Below are 16,383 nucleotides of genomic sequence, written 5' to 3'. Positions count from 1 at the left end.
GACAAGAGTTCTAAAGGAATTATATAAGTTATGATTATTTATGGTGCATCATAGTTTATATAGTAATATATAAACTGTTGTTGCTGTTGTAGTTGTTATGTGTCATGGAGTTGCCTGAGATACATAGCAACCTAATGTACAGCAGCTCTGAACGCTGCCCTGTCCAGAGCCAGTCTCACTAATTCTGGCACACCAACCCCCATTGCCCCAGTTACTGCATCAGTCCATCTCATCCAGGGTTTTCCTTTCCCATGCTGTCCATTCATGCTTCCAAGCATGATGTCCAGGAGGCTCATCCAGACGCGCACGGAGCTGCCGGGACGGAGGGCGCGAGATCAGGAGCCACTGTGCCTTTAAGCAGCTGTGTTCAGGATTACCTGTGAAAGGAAGCATGCAGTGCCCTGAGAGTGGAGTCCAATACATCCGGTGGAAGGACAGCAGCCTTGACGAAGTCAGGGTGGTGGCCGGGTCCAACACTGAGGAGGCTTCGAGCTGCAGGAGGCTTTCCAGGAAGCTGTGCACGGGCAAATTGGGCATCGTCGTGAAGATAGTGAGTGGACTGGCGATCTTCTGGTCCATCTTCACTCTGGGCTACATCACTGGATACTACGTGCACAAGTGCAAATAGATGGCTGTGGGGCTGAGGGCACAGAGTGGACAGAGTTTGGGAGGGACACCCCCATCTACACAGCCCTCCGCCTATACACGCACACCTCGGCATATACTTGGACCCAAGGGCACAGGCCTGCAGATGCACCCAGCACAAGGACATAGGCATCGGCACCAGACACTCAGGATATTGCTAAGGTCCCTGGCTCTACAGAAAACCCACCAGCAGACAGGGACATGAGGACACCAGCAGACAGGGATGTTGGGCACACAGTGGAAGATCCCAGCAGAGGCACACTTGACATGCATTACATGAAGGCACAGTATAAATCAAGTCGCACTGTTGCCAAAACGCAAACCAACAATGCACCTAAAAGTTCCCTTACTCCCTAAATTTAAAGCCTAATAAAATAGATTTAAAGCCTAATAAAAAGTAATAAAATAGAAAAAAAAAAAGAGCATGATGTCCTTCTCCAAGAATCAGTCTCTCCTGGACACATGCCCAAAGTATGTGAGACAGAGCTTCAAAACCCTAGTCTCCAAGGAGAAACTTCGTTTCATCCTAAGACAGACTTACATGTTTTCTTGGCAGTCCATGGTATATTGAAGACTCTTCTCCAGCATCACAATTCGGAGGTACTGATTTTTTTTTCCTGTTATCCTTAGTCATTGTCCAGATCTCTGATGTATAGTAAATAATTGAGAAGACCATGGCCTGGGTTAGGGACACCTTAGTCTCTAGACTGACATCATTGCTTTTCAGCACTCTGACAGCAAATTTTTCCACCACAATTTGTCTTTTGATTTTCTGACTAATTATGCCCAGAGTGTTGATTGTAGAGCTGAGCAAGCTGTGATTGTTAACATCAATCTGTTCTCCATCTATCATTGTGCTGCCAATTGATCCAGTGTTGAGAATCTCTGTCTTCTTGATGTGGAGCTTCAGTCCATATTGATGACTATAGTACTTGACCTTCTGCAGCAAGCGCTTCAGGTCCTCCTCAGTTTCAGCAAGCAGGGTTGCATTATCTGTATAACGTACATTTGCTAATGAGCGTTCCTCCAATCCTAATGCCACATTCCTCCTCATAAAACCCTGCTTCTGAATGAACTGTTCTGCACATGCGGTTGTTGTTGTTAAGTGCCGTCGAGTTGTTGATGACTCATAGCTACCCTATGAATGGAAGTCTTTGACACCCGCATGAGTCTTTGAAAAAAATAAATTGGATCTTTGAATGCCTGCTTTGATCCAAATTTATGTTATCATGACATAAACCAAATTAACAATCACATAAAAGCTAACAGGGTAAATGGTGGAAGCAGAAAAATAGTAGGCACAGTTCATACCTCTGATGGTATGACAACAGAGTGCCATTCACACTTTCTATATGTATCTAATCATTTCTACTGGTCAGGAGGGATGGCAATTTTAAAGAACAGCTGCTTCCAGCTGGAATCCTTCAAGAGGGCAAAAGAATAACTGGGCTCCAGGCTTCTAAAAGGACTGACTAAAAATGGATAGTTGAGATCTAGCATATCTTATTCATAATTAAGGATTTTTTTAACCTAGTAGACCACTGTTGTTCAATAAAACTACAGTGTGGGCCATAAATGTAAATGTATATATTTTATTAGCCACATTAATGAAGTTAAAAGGAAAAAGTTATTTATTGTTTATAAAATGTATGTCTAATAACAAGATGTCCTGGTGGTACAATAATTGAGTATTCAGCGGTGAACAGAAAGTTTATAGGTTCAAACCTACCAGCCAGTCTGCATGAGAAAGTTGTGGTGGTCTTCATCAAGGAGGATTACAAGACTGTAGTTCTACAGGGCAGTCAGAATAGACTTGATGATAAAGAGTCACTGGGCAAAGGGGATGGAATATTTTAATAATAAGTTCAGTATTTTACATAACACAAACATATCTAAAATATGCCAATGTATAATCAATATAAAATATACTGAGGTATTTACATTCTCTTTTTCATACTAAAAGGTTGAAAGGTGAATTTACTATTTTTGAAAGTTAAAAGGTCTTACAAGGTGATTTCTGTAGAATCTTTGTTGGAATGGTAGATGTGTCAGTGCTGGAAATTACTTCCTTCAAGGCTTAGAGACTCAGTATAAATCTTACACTTATGGTACATGTGAATATGGACTAGTCACATTTTATGTGTTCAATAGTCATATGTGGCTAATGGTGATTATATTAGGCAATGCAGTTAAAATTTCAAAAGAAAAAAATTAAGCTTTGGTCTTAATCACTACCTAATGTTTTCCTAGGAGTCCAATTTCAAGGTGCTTAACAAGAAGTGAGGATATTTGTTCTTTTGTGTTAATGAACTCAGTAGGCTAGCGCGTGCGCGCGCGCGCGCACACACACACACACACACACACACACACACACACACTCTCCAGCTTATACTACAGAAAGCAAGGGTTGAATCCTAAGAAAGCCATAATTAGTTTTCATTAATAGTAAGTACTTCCCTCACAGAATTAGGGGGGAGGAAGAATGCACCTGCCACTGAATAAGGCCCGGCAACCTCCAGTTCCTTTTGGACCTTGCACTGCTGCCTTGATGTGAGAACCCTTGCCACCCATGTCATTGTATCTGTATTTTTGCTTATCCTGATGGTTTGCTCTCAGAGCTAGCTATCATTTATTTGCCAATTTCCTGTGTTGGGGAAGCATTTTTGCATGGTATTGCTCTTACTAGCTGAGATACATGTATGTTTGCTTGTCTATCATCTGCTCTTTTGGGCAGGAAGATGGACTGACCATCCACTTCTGAAATAACAGGCCTTAGAAAACCCGATGAACAATAGTTGTTATTGTTAAAATACAATATGTAGAAGTCGGAGCTGAGTCCTCATATTGGAAGCCATAAAAAAATGAGGAGGAACAGCTGCAAACATACACTGAGGCCGGAGAGGGCTAACTATAATGGCTTAAAAAAAGCAAACTTTTAAGCTAACATTTCAGCCCATGCTCTGGATTTTCGTAGCCATTACCTCTCATTATCTGAAGGCTCACCTTTACCATCCTCTATATTTAGGGAAACTTGTAAGCCAGCTGCTTTACTCCTTATATCATAATCTCTCCCTCCTTTATAGAAATAAACAATAACCATATTTTAACTGTACATTTTCTCAAGCCCCACATTCACAAAACCAAACCATGGGTCTATGAGTCTGAAATAATGAATCCTACTCCTTCTGACACCAAATGCACAGGAAAAATCTCCCGTCAAGGCCTTCTCTCAAATGTTAAAGGGCAATGATGCCAGTCTAAAGACCAAGGTGCACCTGGTCCAGGCCATGGTCTTCTCATTTGCTTGTTATGCAACTGAGAGCTGAACAGTGATTAAGGATGATAGAAAATGACTTTGAGTTGCTAGAGCAGAGCACTGAACACACCATGGACTGTCAAGAGAATAAACAGACCTGGCTTGGAGAGAATGAAACTAAGTTGCTCCTTGGAAGCAAGAATCTTCAAACTGCATTTTACAACTTTGGACATGTTGTAAGGAGAGGCCTGTTCTTGGAAAAGGACGTCATGCTTGGGAGGGTAGAAGGTCAGCACAAGAGAGGAAGATGCCAGATGAAATGGACTGACAGAGACTAGCAGCGGGGTCAAATGTGTTAGAGAAAATGAAGCTGGCTCAGGATAGAGCAAGATTCAGAGCCATTGTTCTTAAAAAAAAAAAAGAAATAGTAACACTAATGACAATGTATCTAACATCTGGCCCACTTCTTTGTAATCTTGTTTGGTTCAGTCTCCTTCTGTACAGTCTTGTTAGGTGTTGGGTCATCGCCATTCATGTCATATGGATGACAAGAGGGGAGCTTCCCCTAAGGTTTTCTAGGCCCATAAGGTTTTAGGATCTTTACAGGAAGAAAACATCATTTGAGTACAAACTGCCAACTTTTCAATTAGCAGCCAAGTCACCACACAAGACAGTGCACCATAGTTCTACAAGATGACTTCTGTAGGATCTTTGCTGGTATGGTAGGCTTTGTCAATGTCGGAAATTTCTTCTTTCAAACTATTCGCCAAAATAAACTAATTTAAGAAGTAGAGTATGTAAGAGTCTACCAATTCCTTTCAGTTCAGTTCTGTGAAAGTTTTCACGAGCTGTTTCCTAACATGTAAATGGTAGTTCAGTCCACTACAAACAGTATTTGCTGTTCTTTTCCTCCTCTCAATGAATATAAAAAGCAGAGGAAGTGTAAGTTGCTCTTACTAATCTAAAGGCAGTACGCTCTCTGGTAGTTCAAATCCACTAGTAGCTCTAAGGGAGAAAGATGGACAATCTTTGCCAAGCAATTTACTATTTCCTAAAAACCCATGAAGGATCAGCTATGAATTGGCTTTGACTAACAAAAATGGGTTTGAGATCTGAGATCTATATCTCTGAAACTTTCAGCTTTTAAAAAAGAATTTATTTATTTTTATTAATTTTAATTAAAGTTTACAGAGATTTAGGGCTTCCAGTCATTCATTGTTGTACTTTCACCCCTGCTCACCCCCTCTCCCATCAATTCACTCTTCTTCTTGAAAAGAAAAATGAAAACTCTTTCATTGTTATGCAATCCCTCCCCCCAAGTCCACGCCACTGTGCCACCTTCATTCTGGACTCCTGTCATGACAATATTACCCAATCATATATCCCTTTTAAACAGCTTTCTCCCTCATCTGTTTCAATGCCATATACATGATTCCTACCCTCCTTCTCTGTCTTCCATCAACCCCAATGTCAGTCCTGTTTTACAATAATGGCCCTATGCAATACTTGTCCTTTTGTGACTGAGATATTTCACTCAGCATAATGTCCTCTAGAGTCATCCACTTTGCATAATATTTCATGAATTCCTTGCTTTTTAATGCTGCACAGTATTACGTTGTGTGAATATACCACAGCTTCTCTATCCATTCGATTGTTGATGGGCACTTGGGTTGTTTTCAGCTCTTTGTTATTGCGAACAAAGCAGCAATAAACATGGGTGTGCATATATCTGCTTGGGTGGCGGTTATGACTTCTTTAGGGTATATTCCCAGTAGTGGAACTGCAGGGTCAAATGGGATTTCTATTTGCAACGTTCTGAGAAAGCGCCACACAGCCTTCCATAGTGGTTAAACCATTTTACACTCCCACCAACAGTGACTGAGGGTTCCAGTTTCTCCGCAACCTCCCCAGCATTTAATGTTTGCTGTTCTGTTAAATTTTGCTATTCTTACTGGGGTGAGGTTATATCTCATAGTTGCTGTGATTTGCATCTCTCTGAGAGCTAGGGATTTTGAACATTTCTTCATGTGCTCGTTAGGCATCTGAATGTCTTCTTTGGTGAAGTGTCTGTTCATATCCTGTGTCCATTTTCCAACCGGATTATTTACCTTTATCTTGTTGTGGTGCTCAAGTATTTTATAAATTCTAGATATAAGTCCCTTGTCTGACATGTCATTACCAAATATTTTTTCCCAATCTGTGGGTTCCCTTTCTACCCTGTTGGAGAAGTTTTTGGATTTGCATACGGATTTGCTTCTTAGAAGGTCCCATTCATTTATTTTATCCTCTCCTGGTTGTAGATTTTCCAGGATGCTTGGAAGATTGTTTATGTGTGAATTAGGAAACTTCAACTTTTATATTGTTTTAGTATATACAGCTTTTTATTGTTGTTGTCGTCGTTAAGTGTCATTGAGTCGTAGGCGACCCATAGTGACCCTATGAACGAAAGTCCTCAACACTTGTGTGACTTTCATCCTTTCTCCAGGTTTGCAGGGTTTCTGGAGGCAAGGTATTATGGAAGTGGACGCCACTCCTGCTTCTAAACTTGTTTTAATCAGGGAGCTCCACCAAACACTATCCGCCAGCATTTGACAGATCAGTGTCACAGTGTTCAGTTTCACAGCAACCACAAGTTACCTTTGTATGGCAAGTGGACAGATCAGGGCTATACAACCTAGAAGGTTTGACCAAAAACAATGACCCACAAGTGATTATCGGCCGACCAGACTTGCCAGATGAACTGGGGGGTCTCTGGCCCAGAGTTCACCAGCATTTGGGCATGCCAGAATGGTAAAATACTGAAATGTCGGGCCACGCCTGCAGGGTGAGGGGGAGTGTCTTGAGAGTCTTAGTGTCAGCTGGATGCGGCCTCTTTCATCTTGAAGAGAGGCAAGAATGGAACTTACAGGTTCGGGGTGCTTGTGGCTTTCTTTTTGCCACAAGTGGCTGTCGGCAGAGCTGACGTGCCAGATGAACTGGGGGTCTCTGGCCCAGAATTTGCCATAGCTTTTTATTACATAACTAATATTGTTATTGTTAGCTGCCACTGAGTTGGTATGACTCATAACGATCCTTTGAACAAAAGATCTGAACCCTGTTCTATCCTATAGGATCCTCACACTTCCTGACACACAAGAACCCATCGCAGTAGTCACCATGTCAATCCACCTAGTTGAGGGTCTTCCTATCCTTTGCCTACCCTCCACCTTTCCATATATTTTTACTGATATGAAGAGAAAAATTATGGACTCAAATTTTTAATAATTTCTTAACTTATTTAAAAGGTAATGTGTAAAAGGCATGTTCCTAAAAGGATAACATCCACAAAATTAAATTAATTAAAAAACAATTACTGATATGCAGGATTGAATAGGTTCTGCTAGGTAGGGAACTCTGAGGGCCTAGTGGTAGGAAAATGCACTGTAATCCCAAAGGTACATGGTTCAAAATCACGGAAAAGGATGGGCCATTTCCATGCAATTTACAGCCTCTTAAAACCCACTGAAGGATCAACAATGGATCAGTTCCAACGTAACAAGATACAACAAGGTATGAGAGAAATGTAAAATCTATGTTCATTTAATTGAGCTTAATTAAAGTGGGAAGGTGTTTTTGCTGCTTTCTCCCCTTGCATATTCATGCTGATATACTCTTGTACGTATTTTTGCATTATAAGGGGAAAAAAGCCCCAACCCCCCAAAACAAAAAAACCTCAGTAAACTACACAGTAGAATATTCAGATGGTACCAATTAGACCAAGTATATACCTGCATGGTACTCTTCCATTGCCTAAAGAATCAGATTTAATTGATCCTTTGAGAAAGAATCTCTAACTGTGTGAAGACAACACTGTGTTGTCTTTATGCTTTATGTCTGCATACAGTTTTGAGAAGTTAGGACTGTAACATGAACAAAAGGAGAAAAAATAAGGACCATTTGCTACTAATTAAAAAAACAATCCTAACCACCAAGGGATTAGTAAAAGGATGGCTGTGAGAAATAGAGAACAGTTGTTCTCCCAACATGGACGGTCACCCTGCTGACTTTGTGGTTTTAAAATCTATGAAAGTGAAAAATGGAAACAATGACAAAAAAGTCAGCAACAAAATGTAAACAAAATGCTGAATATTTTTAAAAAGAAAAATAATTTCATGACAAGATTACAGAAAAAGAAATGCATATTTAAGTGGACAGTGGACTGGGGGGATTGTATAACAATGAAAGAATTTTTTTTTTCAAAGAGAAAAACAAACTGGAGGGTTGGGCAGGGAGGTACACTAATGAATGAATGGGCAAAAAATTGAATGCTGTAAAAAACATAAAAAAATAATTTCTAAATGAGAGATGGAAAATTAGATTTTTCTAAGAAAAGGGTATTTCCTTCTTTTGGCTCCTCCTTTTAAACATACATAATAAACACATGTACTGGATCTAATGTGGCTTCATGAAACACAGGGCGTAGACGTCAGTTCCTTTATTCTAATTGCACTATATTAACTTTTAAAATCTAAGACTGCTAAAGTTAAAGAACATCATTGTGGTCATTTCAAGCTGCTTAGCTTCATCAGGCAGAGCTACAAAAGCAGCAGGTTAGCTGGATTTCTGGCAGGGAATAATTGGTGCTGGGCAACAGACTGTGTACATGAGCAGAAACATTGCGTAAAACTCCTATTACTGGCTTCCCCACACCATATGTGCATTTTGGATGGAAATAAGGGCCGCTCTCATACACCTCACATGGTTTGGCCTTACTGGCGAAGCTGAATGAACATTATGTTTCACTGTACTAGTTAACCTCAATGAAAGCCAGAAGAAAGTACCAGAATTATCGTATTACAGTTTTTCCAGCAAAGCTGAAAGTAGGACACCAATGAAGTAGTACCAAAACTATTCAAATTTGTAGTTACAGAAAAGACCTTTACAAAGTTTGATGAGCAGGCCTTAGGACCATTCATGTTGCCAATGTTTAGGACATTTATATTTTACATTCTGTAAATTATACAGAACAGGATTGTAGATTCCCATGAACTGCCAACCCAAAGGCATTAGTTCGAATCCACCAGCTGCTCCATGGAAAAGAGATGGGCAGTCTCCTTCTGTGTGATTTACTGCCTGTGAAAACCTTCTAGAAGGCTAGCTATCACTGGGTTCCAGCTCTACAGTGCACAACAATAACAGCAGATTTTGTGGAGTCTGGAAAGTTTCATGAACCCCAGAAACCATTGCCCAGAGATAATTTTTAAACCTTAAACAAAAATATTTCCTGTAGTTTTCCTAAAACTGAACTCTTGCTTACTTAATAAAACTGATCTGCCTTGAATATTATGCTGTTTTAAGAACTAAAGAGGATCAAGTCATTAAAAGCCAACTAGAAAGATTAGACAGAAATCCTAGGGGTAGTCAGAGATGTTATTGAGGGAGGAATAGGAGGCTAGTAATAGTTGAACATTTCAAAGAATGTAACCAATGTCACTGAATTGTATGGAAAAACATTGATGGATTACTGTATGTTTTGCTGTGTATATTTTCAACAACATTTTTTTTATAAAAAACAAATCCATGTCAATCTATTAAACATAGTCACAGCTTATAGACTTAAAAGAGTAAGAAAATGTATCATTTCCCTAAGCAGACTTTATTAGCAACACTTAAATATGTTAAGTATGCCAAAACATGAAAACTTGATTAAGCAATGCTTAACATCTCTACATTATACAATGGACTCTACTTCACCATCTAAGAAGTAGTATAAAGGTCAACAATTAGTGGCAATATCCCAATTCACCTGTCAAAGAGGTAAAGAGCTAAAACTTCTGGAACTGTAAAAGATCTGGCATCCCATCTACACCATCTATTTCACAGACTAAGAATCAAAGTTGAGGAGAAGCTTAAGGACTTCTTCTAGATTGTGTATTTAGTGACCAAAGGAATAAAGAAAAGTGTACACACACACACACACGCACACACACACATTATATGGTCTAACAATTCAAATAAAAATGAAGGATGGTAGAAAATATGCTTTCTATTAAATATTTTCCCCAAAGGTATCTTGTATGAGAATATAAGCACACTAAACAATTAATATTTAAATGGTATAATTAGTGGTTGCACCTGTGTATCATTTCCCAGGGAATTTGGAAATCTGAAATGTATTTATGTTAAAGAAAAGAACAGGCTCTCTGCTCCTCATCAATCCAGTTTGCCCTCTCTTCTCATGCAGCCTCAGTCACATCCCTCAGACATGATGGTGAAGGTTGGAGTAAATGGATTTGGCCGCATGAGTGCCTAGTCACCAGGGCTGCTTTTAACTCTAGCAAAATGGATGCTGTTGTCATTAATGACCCTTTCATTGACCTCAACCACATAGGCTTTATGTTCCAGTATGAATCCCCATGGCAAGTTCAATGGCACTGTCAATGCTGAGAATGGGAAGATGGTCATCAATGGGAAAGCCATCACTATCTTCCAAGAGCGAGATTCCGCCAACATCAAGTGGGGTGATGCTGGTGCTGAGTATGTTGTGAAGTATGCTGGTGTCTTCACAACCTTGGAGAAGGCTGGGGCTCACTTAAAAGGTGGTGTGAAATGGGTAATCATCTCTGCTCCTTCTGCCAGTGCCCCCATGTTTGTGATGGGCATGAACCATAAAAAGTATGACAACTCTCTCAAGACTGTCAGCAATGCCCCCTGCATGACAACTTCGGCATAGTAGAGGGACTCACGACCACAGTCCATGCTATCAGTGCCACCCAAAAGACTGTGGATGGCCCCCTCTGGAAATCTGTAGTGTGATGGCTGTGGAGCTGCCCAGAACATCATCCCTGCATCTACTGACACTACCAAGGCCGTGGGCAAAGTCATCTCTGAAGTGAATGGGAAACTTACTGGACTGGCTTTCCATGTCCCCACCCACAATGTATCAGTTGTGGACCGGACCTGCCGTCTGGAAAAAGCTGCCAAATATGATGACATCAAGAAAGTAGTAAAGCAGGCATTAGAAGGGCATCCTGGGATACACTGAAGACCAGGTTGTCTCCTGTGACTTTAACAGTGACACCTACTCTTCTACCTTTGATGCTGAGGCTGGCATGGCCCTGAATGACCACTTTGTCAAACTCATTTCCTGATATAACACTGAACTTGGCTACAGCAGCTGGGAGGTTGACCTAATGGTTCACATGGCCGTCAAAGAATAAGAGCCTCCTGGACCACCAGCTCCAGCAATAGCACTAGAAGACAGAGACCCTCAGCTGCTGGGGAGTCCTTGCCCCAACTCAATCCTCCCACATACTGAGAATCTAACATCCTTGACACAGTTTCCATCCAGTCCCCCTGAGAAAGAGAAGGGGCTTGGAGAGCCCATCTTGTCATGTACCATAAATAATGTACTGTTCTAGTAAAAAAAAAAAAAAAAGTAAAAGAACAAACAAAGATCCTGGCCCTTTTCCAATAAAACTAGACTGTATTAACAAATCATTTATAAAGTCACAAAGTCATATCCTCAAATTAAAAGTGTCAGCATCACAGATAAAAAGGAAGAAGAAAGATTTTCAGGCAAATACATGTTCATATCAACAGCTCACAAACTTACTTTCTTTCTGCAGAGGAGGAGATGATGTGACTTTTTAACTGGCACAACGATAGTGACAGTCCAGGTGATCTATGCTAAAGGTCTGGGCCATACAATTTCCAATGAGACAGAAGAGTGATCACCAAGTCATTATAAAAGGTTTTCTTCTCATATATAGAAGTAGGTGGTTCAAATCAGTGTATTTCACTTTTCTCTCTGTTGGAAATGCCCCTGAGTAACAGGGAATTGCTGTTTTGACAGATAATGATCAAATAAGGTATACTCTGTGATGAACTAATTAGAGATCTTAAAGCTAAATTGAATCAAGAAAGTAAAGAGTCCATTTACCTACTAAAGGTTTTCCTGGATAGATTGTTCCATTGTGTTTTTATGGAATAAAATAATTCTTATTAAGTTAAAACTGTCCTTGAGTTAAATCATTGTTTCTCCACAACCAACAGTTACTAGTATTTAAAGTATTAGCTAAGCAAATTGGAAGAACAGTAAACTGGAAAGGATGATGTAACCCATATATTTATCATTCCAAACACAATCACTCCTCATGTATTTATGTATTATATCATCTTCTCCTGGATAGTTTCTATTTATCAGTGATCACACTATATATAATTGTGTACTTTACATTTTAATGGAAATTATAAAATCAAGTGTCAAACTCAATTACAAACAACATTTACAGAAAGTGAAAAACATTCCACTGATAAAATATGTCATCTCTTAAGACATAAAATTTCATGGGCAAAGATTCTTCCTTGGAATTGATTCCCAAGGGGAATTATTTCAAAGTATAATGGCAGGTCTATATGCTTACTGCCCAAATGCTTTCCAAAGTCAGCTGTGCCAATGTAATCTGTCTACTCTGTGACCATAGTCCATAGACAACTGCACTGCTAACCCAAATGTGGCCCGGCCCCTCTTGGTAGTTTGGATCCACCAAACTCCCTAAGGAGAAAGCTAGGCAATTTTCTTTCATTCAACTTAGTCTTGAAAACCCACTGGAAAATCGGCTATACATTGATTCGGATTCAACAGCAATAAGCTGGTTTAGTTAGTTGGTTTGATTTTGTTGCTGTTTTATTTCTAGCATTAACAATCATAGCTGTATCTAAACTATAAATACCTTGCAAGAACAAAATATTCTGGGATCATCTAAATACCCTCAACTATTTTATTTACACCAGGTAATATTCAGTATCTATCATGTTGTATAGCTACCACATATGTTTGCCATAAATCCTCATTACTGGACCAAGAGGCAACATCATGATAGATGGAGAAAAGACTGAAGTTGCCAACAATATCATTAAGTAAAATGAAAGTAAGGATCCACACTCAACACTCATGGGAACAGCAGTTACACAAAGATGGTTTGCATTGGGAAAATTCTCTGTCAAGAACCTCTCCGAAGTTCTAAAGAGCAAGGATGTAATTTTAAAGACTACTGGTAGCCTATGGCAAGAAACTGCACTGCAATTCTGATGGTATGTGGTTAGAATCAACTAGCTGCACTACCAAGAGAGGGATGGGCAATTGCCTCCTTTGTCTCTGAAAACCTACCAAAGGGTCAGCTAGAGGTCAGTCCCGACTTGACAGTATACAACAACACCACAGTGCATCTGATTTAAGCCATGGTCTTTTCTATTACTTCTTATGCATCTGAGAGTTGGACAATGACAAACGATGACAGAAGAATCAAGTCCTCTGAATTGTGGTGAAGAGTATTAAACATCCCAGTGACTGCCAAAAGAATAAACAAGTCTGTCTGGGAGGAAGTGCGACCAGGGTGCTCCTTATTAGATCAGGATGGTGGCACTTCACCTCACACAGGCTGGGCATGCTGCAAGGAAGAGCCAGCCTTTGGAAAAAGACATTATGCTGAGAAAGAAGGGAAGACCCTCAAACAAGATGGACTGATCCAGTATATTTAAAAGTGGATTTGAGCATAAGAGATTATGAGGATGGTGCAGGATAGTCCAAAGTTCAGATTTGTCTTTCACAGGGTCACTATGAGTTGACTCAGGTGGCACCTGATAACAATATATATTTAGTGTAAGGCTTATTATATTTAAACCAATATTATAGTACCCCACACATGTTTAATGACTGCTTGCTATTCTAAAATGATTCTGAAGAATTCATCCATCTCATGCTTTCTCTTCCCAAGGAGAAGCAACCTAATTCTTTTTACACAAAATCTGGATTTTAACAGCCTGGTCTTACTCCCCTCATTAAAGAGTAGCAACTAAACTCTACATGATTCTGATGTCATAAAGCTCAAGCATTTCTCCATTCATTGTAGTGACTATCTGAAATAAAAGGAAAAACATGTAAGTCAGTCCCTTCACAGTCTGAAGTCTCCAGCTGTTGTTGTGATGGTGGGGTACCATAGTCAGTATTGGCCCATAGCTGAACCTCTGACAGGTTTTCAGAGGCAGTAAATAGCAAGGAATGAGACTGTCCATCCTTCTCCCACAGAGCAGCTGGTGGCCTCGAACCATGTGCCTTTGGGATTGCAGCACAGCTTCTTACCACTAGGATACCAATGGCACTAATTGAAGTCTCTTACAGTTATATTAGTTTTTAAAAGAACTGCAGTATTTCAGTATTTTTTTGTCCTTTTTTAGACAATAAAAGGGCAATACACACACACACACACACACACACACACATGAGAGAATGTGGAGAGATTGAAACTCTCATGCTTTACTGGTGGGATCATAAAATGGTACAACCACTGTGGAATGCAGTTTAGAGTTTCCTCAAAAAGCTGAACATAGAAATCACATATGACCCAGATATTCCACTGCTAGGAATATATCCCTAGGAAATCAGAACTGAGGCACAAATGGATATATGTACATAGTATCATTATTCACAAAGCAAAGATAATGGTAACAGTCCAAAATGCCCGTCAACAAATGAATGGATTGAGAAATTGGGTAAAACTACACAACAGAATACTATGCAGCACCAAGGAACAATGATTTTGTGAAATACTATATATAACATGGGAGAGCACAGAGAGAATTAAGCTGAGTGAAATGTATCAGTCACATGAGGACAAAAACTGCCTAAGACCATTATTGTGAAAACAGGAGGATAACTGTGTTTTTGTTGTTTTTAGGTGCTGTCAACTTGAGCATGACTCATAGCAACCCTATGAACAAAAGATCTGAATCCTGTTCTATCCTGTGCTATCCTCACACTTTCTGACACACAAGCAGTTACTGTATCAACCCACGTGGTTGAGGTTCTTCCTCTCTGCCAACCCTCCACCCTTCCCATTATGATGTCCTTCTCCAAGCAACACGTCAAAGTATGTGAGGCGAAGCCTCATCATTATTGCCTCCAAAGAGCACTCTGGCTGAACCATCTCCAAGACTTATCTGTTCATTCTTGTGGCAGTCCATGGGATGTACAGTGCACTTCTCAGCACAGCTCAAAGGCCTCAAAAGATGTTACTGTATATAAATGTTCAAAAGTTGAAGGGGAAGAGAGGAAGGGGAGGGAGTGCAGTCAAAGGGGGGAGGAATAAATCACCATGACAGCAAAGGTTGGTGGGTGGAATTAGGGATGAAGGAATGGGAAATGTTCAATGGGGACTTGAAAAAATAGGCATAGATCATGGGTAATTATTTATATACACTATAACTTGTATGACAATGTATATGAATTTTGTAAGCAAGGCAATAAAAATATAATGTATATGAATGTATAAAACACAAGGTACATGAATAAAACATGATGAATGTGAATAATTATATGCAAATCAATAGAAAAAATTTTAAAACCATGTTGGAAAAAAAGAGAATATATTTCATTAATATTGTAATAGTGTGTAAACTTTTCCTTAGCTTTTATTTACAAAACTCTTATTATTTCAGCAAGCTGTCACAAAGGCTCCAAGAATCATCAGGTGGAAAGCCCTGAATATTGTTCTTTAATTTAAATGTTATTATTCATAGTCTTAAGACTTCTTAGACTCCATGGACTTGAATGAAAAAGAAAAAAAAAACAACAATTATTGCTACTACAAATTCCACTTGTAACTCAACAACTCTGGATGTTTTTCAAAATTGTATTAAAAAGTGACCAATATGTACTAGGTTGAGAGCCATGCTTTAAATGACCTGAATAAACAAAGAAAAATTCCCCAAATCCTTGCTTTAGCTTCAGAGATTCTAACATGCACTGAACAATTTTAATAAAACAATTTTTCATGTTGTCACATGAAAACTATTCCCTTAGTTACTGGCTTAACAACTGCTGTTGATTAAGTTTCCAACAACAAATTGGCCATGATTATTTCAGGTCTTCATTTAAAAATTTATATTAAATATGTAATAAGCTACTTTGGTTAACAGAAGTTGGAAGGATATTAGTGCCACAGTTTATTATCATGAGTAATTTTTGTGTCTCCTATCAGTATAACTACAGGAATAGTTCAATACCACCAGCTGATAATAATCTTTATAAATCCTACTTTGCAGCTAAACCATCTGTTACATATTATATGTTTCTCCATATGCATATGTGAATCACTTGTCACTCAAAACAAATACACAATTAAAATTACCATTTTGCATAGCGTTTGTTGTTGTTTTGGCTTGTTCTTGTATGAAATGAAAATATTCCTCAGTGTCAGAGACCAAAAATAAATGCAAATTTTAAAAACCATTTTTACTGGTACAATTATAAGGCAAATTTAAAAACACTTAAACTATTTAAAAATATATCTTAAAAGTAAGTTAAAAATAATGGTCACCAATAGTGGATATAGTTATTTATTATTATTATTATTATTACTATTACTATATATTCATAGGTTCCAAATACCCATACAAAATGAAAAATAACACATCTCTTTGTAAATTAGTAGCTAATTCAG

General features: G+C 39.0%; 1 protein-coding gene across 1 annotated transcript; it reads left to right on the top strand.

Annotated features, from left to right (window-relative positions):
• The first annotated feature begins 391 nt into the window (after nt 1-391).
• Nucleotides 392-628, top strand: LOC102870855 (small integral membrane protein 1-like). Its single transcript, XM_006880236.1, has one exon. The coding sequence runs from the start codon at nt 392-394 to the stop codon at nt 626-628; it is 237 nt and encodes a 78-aa protein (XP_006880298.1).
• Nucleotides 629-16,383: the final 15,755 nt, after the last annotated feature.

This window comes from Elephantulus edwardii, unplaced genomic scaffold (genome assembly GCF_000299155.1).
Source record: "Elephantulus edwardii isolate Elephantulus edwardi_28Jun2011 unplaced genomic scaffold, EleEdw1.0 scaffold00007, whole genome shotgun sequence".
Classification (NCBI taxonomy): domain Eukaryota; kingdom Metazoa; phylum Chordata; class Mammalia; order Macroscelidea; family Macroscelididae; genus Elephantulus; species Elephantulus edwardii.
Note: the sequence above shows the minus strand (reverse complement) of the source record. Positions and strands in the feature narration are given on the sequence as shown.

Excerpts from the sequence above, each read along its gene's own strand:
- LOC102870855 (XM_006880236.1), top strand. The coding sequence starts at position 392 with ATGCAGTGCCCTGAGAGTGGAGTCCAATACATCCGGTGGAAGGACAGC.